Source organism: Drosophila sechellia, chromosome 3R (genome assembly GCF_004382195.2).
Source record: "Drosophila sechellia strain sech25 chromosome 3R, ASM438219v1, whole genome shotgun sequence".
NCBI lineage: Eukaryota > Metazoa > Arthropoda > Insecta > Diptera > Drosophilidae > Drosophila > Drosophila sechellia.
Genome location: NC_045952.1, coordinates 14,595,761 through 14,617,223, shown reverse-complemented (window position 1 = coordinate 14,617,223; position 21,463 = coordinate 14,595,761). Strand labels below are relative to the sequence as shown.

At 42.3% G+C, this 21,463-nt stretch overlaps 2 protein-coding genes across 5 annotated transcripts in view; one reads left to right on the top strand and one right to left on the bottom strand.

The window, feature by feature from the left end:
* The first annotated feature begins 815 nt into the window (after positions 1–815).
* Positions 816–2,982, top strand: LOC6606455 (origin recognition complex subunit 2). Its single transcript, XM_002031222.2, has 4 exons — positions 816–834; positions 893–1,482; positions 1,551–2,396; positions 2,467–2,982. Exons 2-4 carry the CDS (start codon positions 909–911, stop codon positions 2,901–2,903), a joined length of 1,857 nt encoding a protein of 618 aa, XP_002031258.1. The 5' UTR covers positions 816–834; positions 893–908; the 3' UTR covers positions 2,904–2,982.
* An 819-nt stretch (positions 2,983–3,801) lies between these two features.
* Positions 3,802–21,463, bottom strand: part of LOC6606454 (protein roadkill) — a 59,224-nt gene continuing 41,562 nt past the window's right edge. For 2 of the 4 annotated variants that reach the window (XM_032722453.1, XM_032722452.1), the window contains exons 3-9: positions 6,735–6,885; positions 6,331–6,452; positions 6,100–6,261; positions 5,735–6,030; positions 5,429–5,607; positions 5,217–5,359; positions 3,802–5,142 (exon numbers count right to left, since the gene is read on the bottom strand). In XM_032722453.1, coding sequence (XP_032578344.1) covers positions 4,998–5,142; positions 5,217–5,359; positions 5,429–5,607; positions 5,735–6,030; positions 6,100–6,261; positions 6,331–6,452; positions 6,735–6,812 — 1,125 coding nt within the window. In that variant the 5' untranslated portion in view covers positions 6,813–6,885 and the 3' untranslated portion in view covers positions 3,802–4,997. Of the gene's footprint in view, positions 5,143–5,216; positions 5,360–5,428; positions 5,608–5,734; positions 6,031–6,099; positions 6,262–6,330; positions 6,453–6,734; positions 6,886–7,022; positions 7,303–14,923; positions 16,615–21,463 lie in introns of those variants that run through there. The other 2 variants (XM_032722451.1, XM_002031221.2) reach the window with 2 other exon arrangements.

Below are 21,463 nucleotides of genomic sequence, written 5' to 3'. Positions count from 1 at the left end.
TCCCTTCTCGATTTACAGCCATGATGGAAGTAAGCTTAATCGGCAATTGAAAGTAAAGAATAAGTCTTACGATGTTTTAAAACATGAATTAAAACGACACAACATATGCTACATATTCTACATATTCCAGTTACAATCAACTTTGCCAAGCAAATTTCGTGGATGTTGACTACTCTCTTTGAACATATTTGAAAACGCAATTCATGTTTGTGTTAATAATTTTCCAATATTGCCAATATTATTTGAAAATGCACCGCAAGTCCATTGACGACCGCCATTCGGAATAAGAACCTAGTGTAATTTTCCCATTTAAAAATATTGTATTGCTTCAACTTAACGATTTTAAATGCTTTAATTTTAACTTATTTTGCCCTTGAATTTCTGGTAAAATATGGCCACAAAGATTTTGTAAATAAATATTCGTATGTATCTTACGTAAATTTAAAATGTATATTTAGTCCACATTCCTTCTCGTCGAGAAGTTTGTGGTTAATCCGTAAAGAATTTGTGACATTGAAAAAATAACCGCTGTTCACGCACGTTTTGCCAACAAAAACTTCAGCTTTTGTCAGTGACCAGATTGTAATTTCAACTTATCGATAGCGAGGGCATCTAACGTTTTTATCATTGGTTCCATTCTGATTCGAAAAATGTATATATTTCTAAAAAAAAAATACACTAATAAATATATATACATTTCTATATTTGTGTTTTAATTGGCACGCCCCTTTATTTTTTTTTTAGCTAGAAACTTAGCTACTTCTTAGGTCGAGAGCTGGCCACACTCTTGACGTGTATTAGTTATCGATAATTCCCGCCACTTCTGAGCATTGAGTATATTTTGCAAACTATTTGTTTACCAATTGAATATTTTGATAATCAGGGCCCCCAGTGAAGTGGCAAGCGAGATGAGTTCCAGCAACAAAGACGGTTACAAGACGCCGCGGAAGGAGAACCTCATGTCCATTGAGAACCTGACCAATTCAGAGGAGGAATCCGGGGACTTGAACACGGCAATGGTTGGCAATGCAGTGGAATCTCAGCCCAAGGTCACCAGTCGGCGTTCCACCCGACGTCCAAGTCCCACCAAGAAATACCAGGCGTACCAGAAGGAAACCAATGGAAAAGACCAGGAGGAGCGTATTGTTGTGAATTATGTGGAAATGTCCGATGAACGGAGCAGCGATGCGGAGGATCAGGAACAAGAAGAAAGCATCGAGGAGTCGGAGAATGCTGCCCGTCCCACTGCCAAGGACCTGCATCTCATCCAATCCGAGTACAATGTGGCCGGCACCAGCATGTTTGGCTTCAATACGCCCAAGAAACGCGATGCCATGGCACTAGCCGCCCTAAATGCCACGCCCTGCACGCCCAAGACCCCGAAAACGCCGCGTTTGGGTGTCAAGACGCCGGATACGAAGCGCAAGAAGTCCACGGATCAGCCAAAGACTCCCGCCCATGTGCGCACCCGCGTCAAGAATCGTGGGTAGACTTTTTCAGCGTCATTTCACGACTTTTTCCATTATGTATAAATTCATGATCACTTTCAGAAATCGCCAAAATAGTAGCCGACTCAGATGAGGATTTTTCTGGAGAGGAAAGCGACTTCCGGCCCAGTGACGAGGAATCCTCCTCCAGCAGCAGTAGCAGCGATGCAGGCAACTCTTCCGACAACGACGCCGCCGATGATGAGCCCAAAACACCCAGTAGAGCCCGCCGTGTCATTGTAGTTCCTGTTCTGCCGAAAACTCCATCGGCAGCCCGACTGCGACAATCGGCGAGGGCCAAAAAATCGAATGAGTTTGTGCCCGAGAGCGATGGTTACTTTCACTCGCATGCCAGCAGCAAGATTCTCACTTCGGATCACACCTTGGATCGCCTAAAGAATCCTCGTCTGGCCGCCGATCGTGTTTTCAGTTTGCTGTCGGAAATCAAGCTATCGGCGGAGCATGAGAGTTCAATTAATGCCATAATGGAGGAGTATCGTTCGTACTTTCCCAAGTGGATGTGCATTCTGAATGAGGGCTTCAATATACTCCTATATGGATTGGGCTCTAAGCGCCAGCTCCTGCAGTCATTCCATCGGGAAGTTTTGCAAAAGCAAACGGTGCTGGTGGTGAATGGCTTCTTTCCCAGTCTGACCATCAAGGATATGCTGGATAGCATCACAAGCGACATATTGGATGCGGGCATTAGCCCGGCTAATCCACACGAAGCAGTGGATATGATCGAGGAGGAGTTCGCATTGATACCAGAAACTCATTTGTTCTTAATCGTCCATAATCTGGATGGAGCCATGCTTCGCAATGTGAAGGCACAGGCGATTCTTTCGCGCCTGGCGCGCGTACCGAACATTCATCTACTGGCCTCCATTGATCACATAAATACCCCACTGTGTGAGTGCTCCAATGCTTTGAGATCTGTATACTGCGACAGCAAAACTAATTATTGTTACCGAATTTGCAGTGTGGGACCAGGGAAAGCTGAGCAGCTTCAACTTCTCGTGGTGGGACTGCACAACAATGCTGCCGTATACGAACGAAACTGCGTTCGAGAACTCGCTGCTGGTGCAGAATTCCGGCGAATTGGCCCTCTCCTCGATGCGCAGTGTCTTCTCATCGCTAACGACCAATTCGCGTGGCATTTACATGCTGATTGTCAAGTATCAATTGAAGAACAAGGGCAACGCCACGTACCAGGGCATGCCGTTCAGGGATCTCTATTCGAGTTGTCGCGAAGCCTTTTTGGTCAGCTCAGATCTGGCACTGCGTGCCCAGCTCACCGAGTTCCTCGACCACAAGCTGGTCAAATCGAAACGGAGCGTTGATGGCTCCGAACAGCTAACCATTCCCATTGATGGCGCACTGCTGCAGCAGTTCCTCGAGGAGCAGGAGAAGAAATAGGCCAATCGGCGTAATTTTAGAACATATTAATTTATTATCTAATATTGTTAAATACAATTACAATTTCGCTTTTTAAAAATGTTGTGTTAATGTCACTTGTATTGCCCATGAGTGCGCAGTGTTTGTTTTCGCTCTTTGTTTGTCAATTTCTACACATTTAGATTGGCATGCATAAAAGTTGTCGCTTCGCTAGAAGATACACATTCTAGAGCTAGTTTTTTCCTCAGCTCCAGTTGCGAGCATATAGCAACACTAAACTTCAAATAGCACTGCAAGTGCTCCTCCACGACTGCGGGGATGACCGCATTTGGATACGATTTTAAGGATTAGAAGAGGCGAACTAAACATAGCTAAGCATGCCAAAAATTATAAGACTCTCTACCGTCTGGCCATCCCGTGCTCCTCATCCATTCCAAAGGCTAATATCGGTTACCTATTACTATACAGACACGCACATACACAGATTAAAGCGTTGGACTTGTAACTAGTTAATTGTGCACTCGAAACGAAATGTAATTGCTGCGACTAAGGCTAGTTTATTTACACTTTCTTGATAGCAAATCACATGCGAAGTCAATCGGAAGTACACATACAATGGGAATCGTTCATGGCTGGCTCCCATTAATATTATTTAGAGTTTATTGCAAAATTCTACCCCTTTTCCTGAATACCTGAATTGTACACACCGAGTCTGCGATCAGCATTTTTGCATATAAAAATGTCCTTATCTCCTGCGCCGCACATTTCTTTTGTTTAATAGTTAGATAATTGTTATCACGTTTACTTCGCTCGTACATTTTTAAGCTTCGTTTGTGGGAATGGTAGAATGGTTCTGAATCAATCAGAAGAGAAACCACCCAAGAGAATCTCCCCTTTACAAAATGAATCGACGCAAGAGTGGTGTTGGTTTTTCACTTTTATCGGCTTACTATACACAAATTGCTACTGCTTGCGTTTATTTCGACAATGCTTTGTTTGTTTGTTTTCATAGTTTTGTACAACAAATTAATTACATTTTGCGCTTAACAAAGAGAAACAGGCGTCTGATTTTGCAATTTAGATACTTAAGAAAAGAAGAGGGGAATCGAAAAACAAAAGTTCAGGCATGAATTCAGCGATGATAAGTAAATTAAAGTTTAGAACTCTGGTAAACAATACATTTTTACATTCTCTCGGTTTTAAGGAGTTCTTCGATTTTGGTGGGTGGTGGGTGCAATTAAACCTTGAATGCTCTGAAAACTTTTCCGAGTTTACATATACACAATATATAAATCAACTTCATTATCATATCCGTATCATTACTCATTAGTCATACTCATCGAATATACATCACAATCAAAGTGTACGCTTTGTAATTATACGCAGTAATCGGTAATTATAATAGTAATAATAGTAATAATAATAATAATAATAGTTACGCTTTCTCAGTGAATTTCTTTATTTCTGCTTGTATTTATGCCTTCGATTTTTACTTTTAGTTTTTACTTTACTTTAAATTTAATTTATTTTACTTTCCGTTTTGTTTTTTATGCTCTTTTTTTGTTTGCATTATTTTTTAGGTATTTTTTTGTTGTTGTTTCTTCTTTAATTGCTGCTTTTGTTTCAAGTTGTGTTTTGACTTAAGATTAAAATTAATTCATAATTATTACTCGTAAACATATTAATCATAAGGTAATATTAAATCAACAAATAAAATACATTTAAAATCAAGTTTATCAAAGTGAATTAAATTACTTGAAATCGAAACAATAAACGGTACGGCTCGCTCTGCTTTTGCTCCTGCATTTGCATTATCTGTCTGCGTTTAACATAATCTATTGCGTTTGTAGTATTGCCGTATGCATTCTTGAGGTTTTCCGCCAATCGATCCATCAGATTTCTCACACGACTGGAGTTCTGCTTTCTGTTGCGATTGTTGAATCGATTGTTGGTTGTTGTAGTTTGGGTTACTTGTTGTTCTGGTTGTTCTTGCTGTTGATTGTTGATTGTAGTTGGTGTACGAATTGCTGCTGCTGTTGTTATTGTAGTTGCTGTTGTTGCTGTAGTTGTTGTTGTTATTGTTGGTGTGTTGTTTGTGGTTGTTGCATTGTTGTTTCAGCTCATTTTCACGCGTTTCCTTGGTGGTCCAATTGGTGGGATTTGTTGTGTTGCGAGCGCACGAAATGCCTCCGCTATCAAATGTGAATGTGTTGTGATCATATTTTGCCAGCCGGAGGTTTCCATCACATCGGTGGCATGACTGTAAATCGAGTAAAATCATCGGTTAGCCAACTGATTGGATCAGAGGTGGTAGTAGTCCATGTAACAACTTACGTATTTATGAAATCTATCGTTTGTGCTTTCAATTGATCCGCACTGTGGAGATCAGCTAATATTAGTGTTTCGGCTGCTGTTTCTACAGAGAGATTGACGCACAGCGCCTCCTCGCACATCACTTTCAGCTTTTCGAGTGCATACTGCAATATAAACAAGATCTTTGATTAGTAAACCTTCTGGAAGAGCGCGCGATTCGGGGGCACACTCACCTTATCAGCAGCCGCTAGGAGATCATCAGCCATTTTTTCTAGATTGGGCGCCTTGCCCGTGTATATGAATCGCAGCATTTCTTTAAGAACCTCATGATCCACATCGGTTATGGCGACACGATTCAGCTTTCGCTCCTCCATCTCATGCTCGAACATGGCCGCAAAGACATCGCTGCGCGCTGCAAGTAATGAAATGTATAATAATTACTATTTAAGACAAATACTCGTTCGTCACTGGTCAAATAAACATAAGGTGTGGTCTGCTGAGATCTGGTGATCTGGAGATCTGTTGATCTGGTCTCTTACCTGCCAATATGGCCTTGTGCGCCTGGAACTCTCGACCGCCCACGGAGAGCGTGACGTCGCTGAACTTCTCGTTGTCAAAGAGATTGCCGAGATCCTCGGACAGCTTGCACTCGGGCACTTTGAACTGCACGATATTGGATTGTCCGGAGATGTTCACGCTGTCCGCCACGACGCTGACCTCGCAGAAGATGGTCAGCTTGTCCTCCGGCAGCAGGCCGTTGGCCTCGTCCAGCAGGAAGTCGCGGCGGATGAACTTCTTGAAGCCCCAATCTTTGCCCTGCACAAAACGATAAGCTCTGCGGGAGGGGAATATATGTGTTTTAGTCGATGATCAATCGTTTGTGTTTACAGATTGCACTACATACCTTTGGGATTCCATTGCTTTGGTTTCCTCACGCTTCGCATTCAGTATGGAAAATTTGAACTTGGCTCTGACTTCTGATTTATTACACGAAACTAACAGTAAATATAAAGAAAGGTAATCCTTGCTCTCCTCGTCGAGACCCTTGGGGTTAACCCGTAAACACCTGTGTGGCACAAAAAAAAAACGAATAAGTATCTTGTGGTTCAGTGGAGCTAGTGATTTATATACTCACCATTTTAGTTTGTCATTAGCACCGGCTGAGAATGTGGACGATTTGAGTACCTCACCCATTTCTTCCCGACAAAAACTAAAGTTATTTATGGTCCACATATAACTAAATTTAACCACTTTGACCTGCGAATGAAACGAATAGTGGGGTTAATATATAATTTCCCACGTAAATAGTGCCACAAACTTATCCGGTTTCCTACACCTGAGCCAGTCAACACACCTGTACCTGTGCACTCGCAACGGAAATGCACTTACAACCATATGGACTCTCGGTTTACAATATTTGTGAAATCCGATCGGTTGGCTGCTGGCTGGCTCAGATGTTTGCAAATCCATAGGAATGCCGAAAACCCACAGACAGGGATGTGGAAACCTAATCCTTTCATGGGGTCTGGATGCACTTACCTGCGTGTAGCACCAGTTCTCGGCAACTGGCGTATTAACTTCCGGCAAGGGCGGCGATGGTACACGGCTGACCGCCATCGTGCTACTGGATGCGTGCAGGTTCGAGGTGACTCTAGCTGTTTGGCTTGCCTGACATTCGTTCACCGGCAATCTGCAAGGAATTCGTAAAGGGGAAATGATCGGGATTAGTACGGAATAGCAGAGGCTGCAGCTAATCAAAGCGCTTAAGTTGATATTAACTATGATGGGTTTACTACTACTGAGTATAGAATGCGGAGTGGGGGTCACCTTGGCTCTTGTATGAGATCCATGATGCTGCGCTCGAACTCAACTTTGACGAAATTACTGTCGGAATTCGAGTTCCTGGCCAAAAGATTGAGCAGCTTCAACAGCAGCGAGTTCTCCAGCTTGCCGCCCGTTGAATATCACACAGAGTCACACAATATATATATAGTTAATTCACGCAGAAGTTTTTCCTTTGCAGGATTTAGTGATTTTTCTTGCTAATTAAAACGATGGACGAGACACAGACGCATGGACAAGACGACGAAACGAAATGCGCCAAAAAGTGGAGCGTTCATAATGGCTGAAGAGCAATGGTTCTCAAGGTCCGTTATTCCGCACAGAAATCGGAGAGCAGATCCCATCCAGATAAAGATAATGACGAAGATAGAGCTTTCGAAGCTTTCCGATTGCATTCAGCGATTGTTAAAAGTTAAGTGCAGCCGCAACAAAATAGAAATAATATATAAAACGTTAACGTTAAAATATCACAAGGAAAACACGCACAACCGTTGCGCAGGAGCAGCAGTGGAAAACTGAATGATGGACCCGGAAAATCTCGGCAGGCAGGAGGATTTAAGAGCCCTGCAGATGACAGCAAACAATGGACCAGGAAAATGCTGGCCAGGAGTGGAAAATTGACAAACAATGGGTCAGTCAGCCAGTCGCTGAGCGGAGGGTGAAGGTGAATGTGAATGTGAACATGAACGTGAGCTACTCACTCACCTTATAAAGGTGCAAGATGGTGTGAGCGAGAAGGAGAGAGGAGGTGGGGGAGGATGTGCAGAAGGATCTGCTGACACACAAAAGCAACAATAACATGTGTGTGTGTGTGTGCGCAGATGCAGATGCAAGACGGCAAATGGCAGAGGAAACGGCTTTCTTACACAGAGAGAAAAATATTACAAAACTAATTGAATAATTCAACAAATTCCAACTATATTAGTATATTAGTAAGACTGAGACTTTTAAGGACAATCAATTAGGATTCATCGATCTGAGAATTTTCCCTGTGCAGATGCAAGGCGTGGAAAATGTCGGAAAAATCTGTGCAAGGCTGCGGCACACGAGCGATTTACAGCTCAGCTCAGCTCGACAAGGTTGAGATTTTCAAGGTGCTGCCCGTTTTCTGCGGCTGCTGGCGATTTGATGGCCATCATCAAATCCAGCTGAAGGACCTTCAATGGGTCTCGTGTGTGTAACAGTGTGAGTGCGAGTGTTAGTGTGAGCCATCAAAAGGTTGACGCAGCTCGTCAAGGTGAACAAACCGTAGACCGCGTTTTTAGCACTCAGTAAAGCCGCTTTATTCAATTTTTAGTGAGTGTGCCTTAATGTTAATGACATTGATTTGGCATTGGGGCCTCAAGCTCCCTCTCGCTCTCGCTCTCTCCCTCTCCCGCTCTGTTTCCCACCGTATCCAAAATACACCCATCCCAAACCAAGGGCCTTTGGAGCCAAACATTTTTGTTTTGTTATGACATTGAAATTCATTTGTTTGGCGCCACAAGGCGAATGACAAAATCACAGAAGTCTGGGCACAAGAAGGTTGAACTTGGGGTAGAGTAAAGTAGAAGTTGTAGTCAAGAACCTGATAATCGAATAAAGCTGGGCAAAGGTGAAAAGCATGACTCATGGAAGACAAAAAGTACATTTTATATATTGGATTTAAGCTGTTGAATATTGAATAACATTCTATTCTCCTTCATTTCCATCAACATACACTGACCATAGAAAACTATAGTATTTACTCCGTTTGAGTGTAAATAAATTGAAATTGTTTGGCAAACACACACCTAGACTCAAATCCCACCGATTCCCGTGGTCATGCGCCATTCGATTTGCTTACTTAGCTAGCGAAAACCATTAGTTCTGCTGCAGAACAAACCCACATAGTGTGCGAGTGTGGTCCAAAGGATCCGAAAGATCTCAGGACCAAAAGGCATCGACAAACAGCCGACAACAGCTGGGATGCGACGAATGCAGTTGGTCATGGATCGGTAGGTAGAACTCATCTCCACGGGGGATCGCCCATTTGTGTGGTGGGCTCCTCGATCTCGATCAACATGGATGTGCATTTATGACAAATGGAGGGGGAGCACGCGTTAAAACATTTAATAAATCGGTTTAGTTCGGGAAAGCGGGTTTTTTTCTTTTTCATTTGACCAGCTGCTCGCTCATTGGGGGATAAAAATGAAAGAAAGACTGTGGCTTTTCAATGCAAAAAAAAAAAAAAATGAAGGAAAAGTTATATAATTTGGCAGAGACTCGCTTTGGCGCTTTCCACACTTCCGGCAACTTTTCATTAGCACTTAAATGAAATTTGATAAAGGCAGCAACAACAAAAGGCAATAATAAACGAAACGAACAACAACAAGCGACACCGAAAATGGTGAAAATTTTTCATTTTTTTTTTTTACAACAAATTATCGCATGGCTTTTCACTTGGCGTTTTCACCAACAACAAAGGCTCCTTTCACTCGCCGCCTAAACTACAACAACGACAACAACAACAACAACAACAACAACAACAAATGAGTTGAGTGAAAAACGCTTTTCAGTTGTCGCCGTTGTTTTCGAGCCAAAAGGAAACGCTTTTCTTTTGGTTTTTTACATAAACGCGGCGCCGTCGTTGCAAAAACACAGATGCAAAGATACATTTTTTTTCTCCTCATTTTCATTTTTCAGTCGCCAAGCAGACCGAGGGAAGAAGAAGAAGCAGCAGCGACGGCCACGGCGGCATCAATTTAATTTAAATAATGTGAACTTTCATGCCAATGAAAATGATTTCAAAAGAGAAACTCGACGCAGTCCAACTCCCAAAACAAACTCGACAACTTCACTTCCGCTACAAATGCAACAGAGGCAACAAACGTTCAAAACAACAACACAAACAACATCTTAAACAACGAAAAACAACAATGATGACACCCACCCAACCGAGGAAAAAGGGTTAACTTTGGGCACAGGGAACAACTAATTGGCGGTTAGGGGTTAAGGGAAAAACTATCAACTAGGATAGATGGCAATTTAATCCTTAAAGTATAGAATATTAATATGTAATGTGTAAGTTCAATATAGGTATTATATTCTTAATTAAAAGATTATTTCACCTATATTCAAAAATGTGTTAGAAAAACCAGGGAGCTATATCATGAATTAAAGTATATTTTGTAACTATATAAAATCCGCTTAAGCTCCACTTTTTAGAGTGTGCCCAACCGCCATTCACACGACAAACCGAAAAACTCTTTCTCCCAATTTCCTTGCGGAGTGTCAACAGTTTGACGCATATTCATTTTAAAAACTCCCACGCTCAACATTTCTTTCGGTTTCTTCGTTTTGGTTTCGGATCTTTTTTTTTTTGCTTTGGTGGGGGGAGTTTCGTTTTGGGTCTTTCACTCAAGACTCCGTCGACGGATTCGATGCGTCGTCCATTTGCCTGCCTTTGGAGTTACTTTGCAGTCGGCATTTCTGCGGAGGGAGAGAAAGCTTGGCGTCTCGCCCTGTCCCGCTCTGGCCGTGCTGCTGTCGCACTCGCACTCACGCTCGCATTTGCAGTTTTGCTTGCAGTTTTTCGTGAAAGTCGATTCGCAGTTGTTGTTGTTGTTGTTATATAAAGCGTACGAAATCATGTAAGTAGAGTGAAATTTGCCTGCTGCTCATTTTTTTAACTGCCTTGTTTGGCCTATGCGATTGTTTTTCGCACTAATGAAAACAATTGAAAGTTGTGGAAAATTATGCTTCCATAATTATACCCTTAACTGTTTCGACTTTTCCACAGCATTGCTTTCATTAATCCAATTAATGGATCAATAAACTTTGAAACAGGAGTGAGAAATCCAAAGTGATGGTTATGATTAACCGTTCTATTTGTATTATTTTATGAAACTGTAGTTGTTTGTTTGCTCTGATCTCATTTCGAAAATCCATAAAATCGCGTCCCATTTTCAACGCATAACTTTAATGCTGTTAATTTTTACATAACTGCTGCGTTGCTTGCGTTACAGATTTCAAATGCTAATCAACGTGTGTCACACTTTTTGTGTAGCCGAAAAACAAAAAACTAGGCCGACACAAACCAAAACCATTTTTGCTAAATTTATTTGACACTTTTTTTTGTTTGGGCATTGCAGCATATGCAAATGAAAGTTTATGCTCGTGCTAATAACAAATTAAAATGAGCGAAAATATGCTACGCAAAAGGAAATGAGGTGTAATTATTTGTACTTAGCAGATATTAGATAAATATTTAGTTCAAAGCACATTAAATATTGCCATATATGAATAAACATTAACTATCGAAAGATGTAATTAATATGATATTGTAGATTATAGAAAAGCACCATTCTCAAAAGATAAAAAAATCGGTGAAAATCGAAATCCAGTCCATCACTTAATATCGATGATTTGCTCTAAATATCGATTTCCAGTTAAATATGTTGCTTGCTTAGGTGTTGCAATAAAAATCCATATTTTTCTAGGTGCGCAGGCGCGTAGGCGTCTCAGCTTCGACGCCGGCAGCGCAGTCGGCAGCGAGTTTCACCGAAGCAATAAACAAGAAGAAAAACAATAAACCCGATGCTACAACAACGAAAAGTGGAAACACGAAGTTCGAAACGAGAGCAAGTTTGCTGACAGCGGAACGCGACTTTATGTAATCGTAAAAACTTGTTTGATGACGTAGCTGCAAGCCGAGCTTGAGAGATCTCTCTCTCTATCTCTTAGTTTCTCTCTTTGCGCTCTTTTGCCGAAAGCACGTTGTCGTTTTAGCGCGTGTCTCAAAACATACACACACACATGGACAGCAATATCACCTTTTACCAGCTGCTTTTGTTGGATAATAAATTTTCAGTTGCAAACAAGTTTTGCGGGCAGAGCGGATCAGAAATGAAATCAATAAATTAATAATAAACCAAGCAGCCAATCAACCAACCAACCACATGTTGTGTGCCCAATTTTCAACGTTGAAACGTTTTGGGCCAAACTTTTAGCTTGTTTGCATTTTGCCGCTTTTACCTCTTTCTCTGCACTTTCTAAACAAATTGTGAGCGAGAGAGAAGAAATTGGCTTTCATGAGTTTTCACATTTTGTTTTTGTCGTGCTTTCTTTTTTCTTTTCTTTCATTTCATTTCATTTCTTTTTTTTTTTTTTTTTTTTTTGTTTTGTGGCGTTTTGCTTGGGATTTCTACTACTTTTTCTTTAGGCGCAAGCGTCGTGATCTTGTTGGCTTAAAAGATCTTCTTTTTTATTGGCTTAGAAATTCTTTCCTGATTTCTTCGAGAGATCTGTATCTGTTCTAAATAAAATGTGGGTTGAGTGAAAGACCGGGCGAGATTTTCGGTTTACGATCATTGGGTGAAATGTGTTAAACAAAGTGAAAACTCAGCGCCGAGTTCAATTATAGTAAAAATATAAAAATGTTTACTCGTTTTTTGCTCAACGGCGGCTATATTAATGAAAGTTTTACATTTTAAATAATTTATGAAAACTGAAAAATTTACCGAGCAGGCAACAACTAGCAAAAATTGGAAAGTTGCACTGGCAACACAACACGATTTGTTAATAATTGGTTGAACTCGGATTTTTGGGGGAAAGGAATTGATTTATTAGCACAGCAAACGGATGACCGAAAAGTTCATTGCATAATGTTGCAGCAACATGTTGCCAAGCGTTGGAGCAACATGACCAGCAACGCCAGCTCTTTCACAGCGAAAATCAGTGAAGCAAACTTCCCGTCTCTTCCCATTCGAGCAGATAAAACACAAAAACCGCATACCGAGACCAAAGGGAAGACTATAGGCCATATAATACATATACACCCTGTATTCGAAACGCAGTAAGGGTTTTTCTTTGGAGCTCGAAACGGAAATGCCCTGTGAAGCGAAATATGAAAGTTGAATTCGACTATTGGTGTCAAGGCTTGGAAATGATATTGTTCATATGCTGAAAATTTAAATTTAAATAGATGTGTGGAACTGAATTATATCACAATTATTTCATAGAATTAACTTTTCCAATTCAATTTTGATCGTAAAGACTAATTCTCAGAATTGATTTCTCCACAAGCCCGCAGTTATTTTAATAATAATGTTTGTCGGCATTTTTAGGAAAGGCTGCAGACTTCAGTCGAAAGCCAGCTGATAAAGAACAGTCCGCAATCAGCGGCCCATGACTCATATTCGTCAGACGGCGACGACGTCGGCGGCTTCAGCGTCTGGGACAAAGAACATTTTTTGTTCGAAATGCTGTGGATTATCGGGCAATTTGCAGCAAAGCAAGGCCAGAGAAAATGAGCAACAAGTGCACGAAATTCAGAACGCAGCGCCCTAGTGAAAAGTGAATAAGTACGGCAAAAACAATAACAATAACATTAACATTAACAATTACTGGCACATGGTCAAAAGCATTAAGAAAGAAACCGACCACGAGCCATGGTCTCGATTCTGCAGCTCTCTTCTTCAATGACGAAGCAGCAGCTGCGGCTTGTATGTAGATGTTGCTGCTGCTGTTGCAGCTGTTTGCTGACCCCAAATGACAAAGGTTGGCACGCAAGCCGCCCACGCCCATTAATTAGCCGAAAATTGAGAGCCACTCAAGCACAAGAAACAAAAAAAGAATTAAGAGAAGAGAATAAATAAAATAAAATGCCGTAGAGAAGTAGAGAGGGCCAACCATCAGCATTTGTGTTTACCAAATTGTTATATTTTCTGTTCATCTTTTTGAGGTTAGGCGAACGCCTTTTGGGGTCACCGTGTGAAAGCAGCAGCAACGAGAGCGAAAAGGAGAGCATGCCGGAGCGAAAGAGAAAGCCTACGGCCAGTGGAAAGAGAGGCAGCTATTAAGGGTGGCTGATATATAGGGGAGAACTTAATTACTTAAGTTCTGTGTGTTTACTCGCCCCGGGGAAAAGTTACGACATTTCTCCAGTTCTCGATGGGGCGAAATGTAGTACAAAACTCGGGTGTTTCAGGGTGATCAATGGAATTAGTAAGCAAATCATTGAGTTTCATTCACACCGAAGAAACCAATTACTTACGCAAGTAAGGTCATCTCAAAAAACCATTTAGGTTACCCCCGAGGTTGCTAACTAAAACCGAAACCAACGTATACGGAAAAAGTACAAGTCATCAAAATTAAATATATACGTACATATATGCACATATAGCCATCGAAAAAATGGCTGAGAAACTTTTACAAAACAAACTGTTGTTTGTTCGGCGGTTTTGTTTGTTTGTTGTGGCCGTTACCCAAGGATGTGACAATGGTTACTCGAAACGTGGCCAAGAACGCAAGGGGTTCGGGGTGGAAAAGGTCCTGGAAACTAAACTGGGTCATCAGCACACTCTGGGCCACACTCATCTCAAGTGGATTTCGGTTTCCAATTGGAGGGCCAACGATTGTTGACACTGGTTAATGTGCGTCCGTTTGTGTTGCCAATTACTTGTTGCTAAGCTGGCCAATTTGAGCTCAGTTTGGCTTATTGGATGGTTTTTTTTTTTGTGTGAGAATTTGATGTTTTGGATCTTAAGTTCATATGATAATGAATTCTTGCGCTTAAATGCAATACTGGTTAGTTTTGAAAGGTCTTCTTTGACTTCGCAGATAATTCAGATAATGCCTTAAAGTTCAACTTTTGTCATTAACCGATCGCCACACATTCAAGACCACCTAGTTAGCATATAAATAGTATGCATTTGCCATAGCCACTGCTTTTTATAGTAGGTGTTAATGGCTCAAGTGCACAAATGCCAATGGCTGGCATTTAAACAGCAATAATATTTATGCAAATGTGTCTAGTAGCCCTACAGAGATGTGTTCTGTTTTCATTTAACTACTTGGCCAAAGAGATCAGAAAAGGGGGGCGGAAAGATCGCGCTTAAATGGGCCAATGGGCGTGGCATATTTACCTTTTATCACAGAAATTTGCGGCGGCGTTACAAAATTCCTTAGAATTGGGGCATTTAACTAATAATACTAGGCACAGAGGAGATTGTTGTGGTTGCTGTTGATTGTTGCTGCTGCTGCTGCTGCTGCTGCTGCTGCTGTGGTGATGGTGGTGGTGCTGCTGCTGTGCAGGATGGGCGCAATTATAATGTTGCTGTTGTACCGACGATTGCTGATAGGAGGAGGAGGATGATGATGTGGATGCAGATGGAGATGCCGTTGCGGAGGACGAGGATGCACTGAGGGGATGGTGATGTTGCTGCTGGTTCAGATGCCGCCTGATGGACTGATTGATGCGATTCGTTATGGAGTTGGTCAGCGCCGAATGATGGCTATGCAGATGGTGTGACGAAGAGGAGGATGAGGCGCCCACCGATGAGGAGGCCGCTGGTGCGGAGGAGGAGGACGAGGAGGAGGACGAGGAGGAGGAGGAGGCGGCTCCGAACAGGCGGCTGGCAATGATGCTGTTGCTGTGGTGATTGCTGTTGCTGCTGCTGCTGCTGCTGCTGCTACTGCCACTGTTGCTGTTACCACCGATGTAGTGCGTATTGCCCGCACAGGCGCTGCTGCAGTTGTTGGAGGAAATCGCACTGGACGAGGGCGAGGGGGCGGACCGCGTTAGTATGTGCTGCAAGTTGCTGCTGCCGAATGCCGCCTGCAGTATGTTGCTGGGTGTTGCCAAATGCTGCGCCAGTGTTGCCGAGCTACTTCTACTGGTTGCTACTGCTGCTGCAGCCGCTGCAGTTGCTCCACTTTCGTAATTCAGGTGACCCAAATGCTGTTGCAAAACCGAAGGCGCAGCTTGCTGCTGTTGCTGTTGCGGTGGTGTTGCCGTTGCTGCTGGCGTGTGTGGGTGGTGTTGCTGTTGCTGGTGCTGCTGCTGTTGCAGCGACGATCTGCGCAATAATACTGGTGGCGTCGATATCAATTGCTGCAGGCGACTGCAATTGCCGCTGCTGCTGCTGCTGGCCGCTGCTCCTGTGGCAACAGTCGCCACTGTTGCTGCTGATGCTGCTGCCGCAGATGTTGCTGCCACAGATGTTGCCGCTACCGTTGCAGTTGCAACTTCAGGCGCATTCTGAGGCTCACCGTTCTCGCAGCAACAATTATCGCTGGTAGCAGGTTGCTGCTGTTGCTGCTGCTGCTGCTGATGATGATGTTGCTGTTGCTCTAAATTCTCATTTTCATAGATTTCATGCACACTTCGCTTTTTCTTGATTTTCACATATGGCTCAAACATTTTACAACTTTGATAGCAAACACTTCGAAACACTTACACACCTTTATGTATTTTGATTTGATTTGAATTGATTATAAAATATACGGATTCCTCCTGGCTTGCGTAAAAAATTGCTCAACTTTTTTGGTGCTTATAAATTTTTCATTTGCACAAATCTCTTTGTTGCCACATGCCGTTTGCTTGATATTTTAGTTGCCTTACGATTTGTATATAATTTTCGAGTGTGTGCTCGATTTTGTTGTTTCGAGTAGTAGTATTTGATTTGATTTTTTCTTTGCTTTTTTTTTTTTTGTATGTTATAGTTATATTTGGTGGGGCGACACACGAAGCGAGAGAGCAGGCGAATGGCGAATCCAATCGAATCGAATCGGGTCGAGCGCTCACAAAACGAACGAACCGCTCCGCTTGAAAGTGCGCGTTGAAATGAGCTGAAATTTGAAAATACAGAAATTTCCGCCGTTCGCTCGCGACGCCGACTGCGATGCCCACTGCGATTGCGACGCCGGCAGCGCTGCTCGTTTCAGTTCCCACTTCGTTTCGCAGCGTTTCTCTCTCTGCGTTTCACCATGTAACACACACGCACACCTACACTTTCGTTTCGCTTTGTGTGAGGTCGATGAGCACATATGGGGAAAACTATGGGTGCAGGGAGTCGATAAGGAGGTACCCTAAATTATACTCAATTGCATTGCCAAGTTGAAAATACATAACTTGATAATACAACATTTCCTTCATCTACACAACATAATATGGTAATTCTGATTGTTCAAGTTCAAAACAAGTTCAAACCCATTGACACATATGCCAGGCTTCGCAAAGAATAAACCATTGTGAGGGGCATACCTTTATATTCTACGATTGCTGGGTAACAAGAGGAAGTGAGAAAGAGAGAGAGTGAGAGAGAGGCCAAGTGCGCAAGTGCAAAGAGTGAGAGCAAGAGTGAGAGAGCGAGCGTTGAGGGCCAGCTGATAAATGGTTGCGCGTGTGTGCCGCACACATTGCGTATACGCGTTTTTCGAGTGTGGGTGCGCGTGTGGTCGCAGGACGGAGGTTACATTTGCCGGCGGTCCTTGGCGTGGCGATAAACGGTAATCACTTGCTCACAGAGGCGGTCCGATCCGGTGTGCACCCACCACCCCCCGCTTTCCCGTTGACCACCTTGCTAGCCTTCTGGCGCGTCCTTCAAGGGCTTCTTCCTATTATTCATGCACACATGAATAATGTTTCTCTGGGAAACATATTTATGCAAATCATTTTCAATTATTGGTCTTAATAAACAGGAATAATATTAATCACTTTAGAGAGCTTTTTTTTTTAGAAATATTGAATCTTAATTAACTTTTTCTCAGTGCATCCTGTCTGTTGTTCCCGCAGGAACAGTTGACATTGGAACGTCCTATCGACGCACATTGCCGGGAAACGTAAGCTGTCGTCCTTTGTCAGAAAATTGTTTTTTTTTCTTTTAATTTTGGGTGGCACATTGTACTTGTACTCGACATGTCTCTGTGTGTGTGTGTGTGTATCCAAATGGGGCGTTGTCGTTGTCGGCGGCATTAGCCATCCAACTACGAGCATATAGGAACCAGCAACACATGTCGCTGGCAGTCGCCCATCATCACAGAACTCTGGCGGGGCCACCCAGCTGCAGATTTGTTCTTTCAGCCGGCGTTTCCTCTTCTAGCCACGCCCCCACTCCAAATCCACTTCATCCACTTCCCACTTCTTTCCACTCGATCCATGGCGGGCCGCAGCAGTTATCCACTTGCAACAATTGCAACTGCAACAGCAACCACTACTCAAATGCACAGGGAAAATTTGTTTAGATTTATAGAAAAAGTAAAATCTATTTAAAAATTAATTCTTAAACGATAATAATGAAATTCTAGTTAAATGAAACTTTAGAAAGATTTACAACGGAGGTCATTATGGATTTCATTTTTCATAAATTAAATTACAAATAGAATTGACCGATAACATTTGTTTCTCTCAGTGCACGACGGCAACTGCAACTACACTTCACATGCCACCACTCGGCACATTCGTCTCATTTATGGCGTGCAAATTAGCATAGGGCCAAAAGGGCTTCGTGTGTGTCCTTTTAGGCCACGATGTCCAACGTGGCCACAGTGGTCATGCCACACAGAGAACTGAAACACAAGACCCGTGTCCGGATCGCATCAGTTTCAGCTTCTGTCCGCCTCGCACATCACGTGTGTGTGTGTGTGTGTGTGTGTGTGTGTGTGTGTGTGTGTGTGCGGCTCGGTAAGTGAGTGCTTGCCTGCTCATTAGTTAGATGGCCTGGGTTCCTCTGACATTGCCAGAATGTGTGAAAATTGGACAGTAATGCGGCCCTGCTTGTTGTTGTTGTCGTTGCTGGGTGGGGCACACAGGACCACCCTTTGATGTTGCGACGCTGGGAGGTGTTGAAAGTAGCAACTACATATTGTGAACGGAGTTGGGCACAACTTGTGATATCGGTTGGATAATTGAGATATACAAATTTCCGCTTTGGAAATGTATGCTGGCTGAATTCAGCTTAAAAATGTCATTGAAGATTTTGTTTGAAAAAATCTAATTCACTAGAAAGTCAAACAGGAAGTGCATTTTTATTTATTTCTTAGTTAAGGCATTCATTTTTAAACCACTACACTAAAAATGTGTGTTGCCAAGCAAGAATTTAGCAGCAAAGGTGTCAGAAGGTTCATGGACTATTCATTAAATCAACAAAAATTCCAAGGCAAACTCGCATACGAAAAATACTCTGAACGGTTTTATTATAATTCGCCATTTAGCGTATATGTAGTTGTTCGATCATCACGATCAATTTCAAAGTTATCACCGCCCACTCGGCTAATTATGCCACAGTGGCCATATAAGGGGGGGATATGCCTGAATGTATATTTGATGGCGATTTGCTCATCTTTGAAATCAAAGGCCGGCGGAGACGGACGTTCAGCGACCTTTGGGCATTTTTGTGATTTTCGATTCGCCGCCATGCAGCTAGCCAACTGGAGGCGTTCGGTTCAACTTCCTTTCGATTTTTGCGGAAACATTAAACACAATCTCAACTGGTTCACCTTTCCACTTAGTCATTGAATCTTCAATGAGTCTCAATTTCATTGGGACTTTCACATTGCCCAGCTGACCCCTGCTCTCTCCTCTGCCATCCATCGATTTTCAATGGATTTTGGTGTTGTTTTAGAAATAGAAATTTCGCCTAATGCTTTCCAATGTGTTCGAGTGTGTTTGCTTGCCTCCGTGTGTAGTAGACATATGGCTACATGGCGATATTGCAAAATGCTCATGCACATGATTTACTTGACACTAATTTCCATAAATAAAACAAAAGTTTAATAACATCGCCCCTGCCGCTTCAATGGGTCGCTGACAATAACCCAATTTTCAATCAAGGCAGGCGTTGTCGTTCCCCCGGCACAGTGGTTACAATACTTAAACGAATTTGGAATAAGATTTATACTTTTTCCGTTTAGAATAAAGTTTAAGACAGTGCACAGCTTTTTAGTGTGGCCATGCAATCATTAATTGGAGCACAGCTAACGTGTGTGACCATGCTGTTGAAAAGGTGTCCTATTTCAGGAATTCATTTAGTCAAAATAAAGCCGAAATATCCGAATTAATTCTAGCATTGATTTGAATCACTTTGTGGACTTTGATAAACTGTATAGCTTTTTATGAAGTCGTAAAAAAATCATAAAAAATATCTAACACAGTGTTTTGATGATCATGGGCGATTACTCATTTATGGCCACAGTTTGAGCACCGTGCAACATTGTAATCACCTCAGATGACAAAATTGAAATCGAAGCAATCAAATCTGTAGGCTGCTCTCTCGTCCGATTGCGTGGGTCGTTTTAGTGCGTTGTCGAAAGTGTTAATTGATTCGATTGCCCTCGAAGTGAAGTTAGGTGGCTTAGGGAAGCCCAGACAGAAATCGTTTGGCTCCAGAGATTCAAGCCAGCGATTAACGTGTTACGAGATGGCTAAGTCGAGTTGCATCCGTTAGATACGTGAAATGGAGTTGTAAAGCTGGCGCGAAGAGATATTGAGATACGGCATCCGAAAAAATAAAAAAAACTGCCGTGGGATATAACTTCCGCACTCGTGCCGCGGGTGAAACTTTTCAGAGAGCGAGAGAAAGCGACTGCAGGGAAAGAGACGGGACGAGAGCGACTTTTCGTAATCACTTTGAAGCAATTGGCGTTTTGGTTCGGTTTCGGTTTTGTCGGTTTGAACACAACGAGAAATTTACATTTCACATTTTCACAATCTTTTTTTACTCTTTACTTTTTTCTTTTTATATTTTTCCTTTCCCCCTGCACTGCTCATGTAACAAATGAGTGATTGGAGCAGCTTTCCGCATTTCACACACTCACAGACGAGCATATAAATCTGCGCTTTGTCGTCATCATTGATCGTCGTCGTCTTGGCCTGGCTTTTTTCGGATTTGCTGGCCTTTTTTCACCGCCTTTGCTGCTTTCTTTGCGACGACGTCGGCTCTGGGAGTTAATTGTTTGGGTAAAATCTGTTAAGAGGCCAATTTGGTAAGTGAGATTAATAGGAAGATGCTTAGCTTGGAGTTTTCACATTTTCTGGAAAATGTATGAAGCCTTAACGGAGAGCTATAATGCTTACCAATAAATATACAAATGCTTGGGTATTTAATCTTTAACTTATTAAGTTTAATTTTTCTCTCTAATCTTACATTCCAGAAATATGTGTCAACTACATAGGAATAATCTTTTATTCCAGAAATAGAAATTTACTCAGCAAAAGGGAAATTACCAAAGCGATAAGAGAATTTTAAATCCAACTTAATATGTTTTAAATTAATCATTGCACCACTTATTCCCAATTTCCTTCGGATAAATCCCTACTAATTGGGGCCGTTTTATGTCCAAACGTAAATGCATTCGAAATTGGGCGAAATCTGTGCCATTTGATCGCTTTCGGTTGATTGCTTCGATGTTTGGTAACAGAGATCAGCTTTTTTCCGGCCCAATCTCCCTGTCACGCGCCTATCGAAATCTAGTCCAGTGATAAATCATAAAATGATTTACAATTCGGGTACGCTCCGTTTCCATTTGTATTTGCGTTTGTTTCTCTTTTTTTTTTCGTAACCCACCAAAAGCCAAACCCATTTCGGCCCGGCTTTTATGGGCGACTAATGGGAAGGGGTAGGAAAAGTGTTGCCAGGCGGCCAGTGAGATTCACTTGGCCTTGGGTCGAATTTTTATTGCCTTTG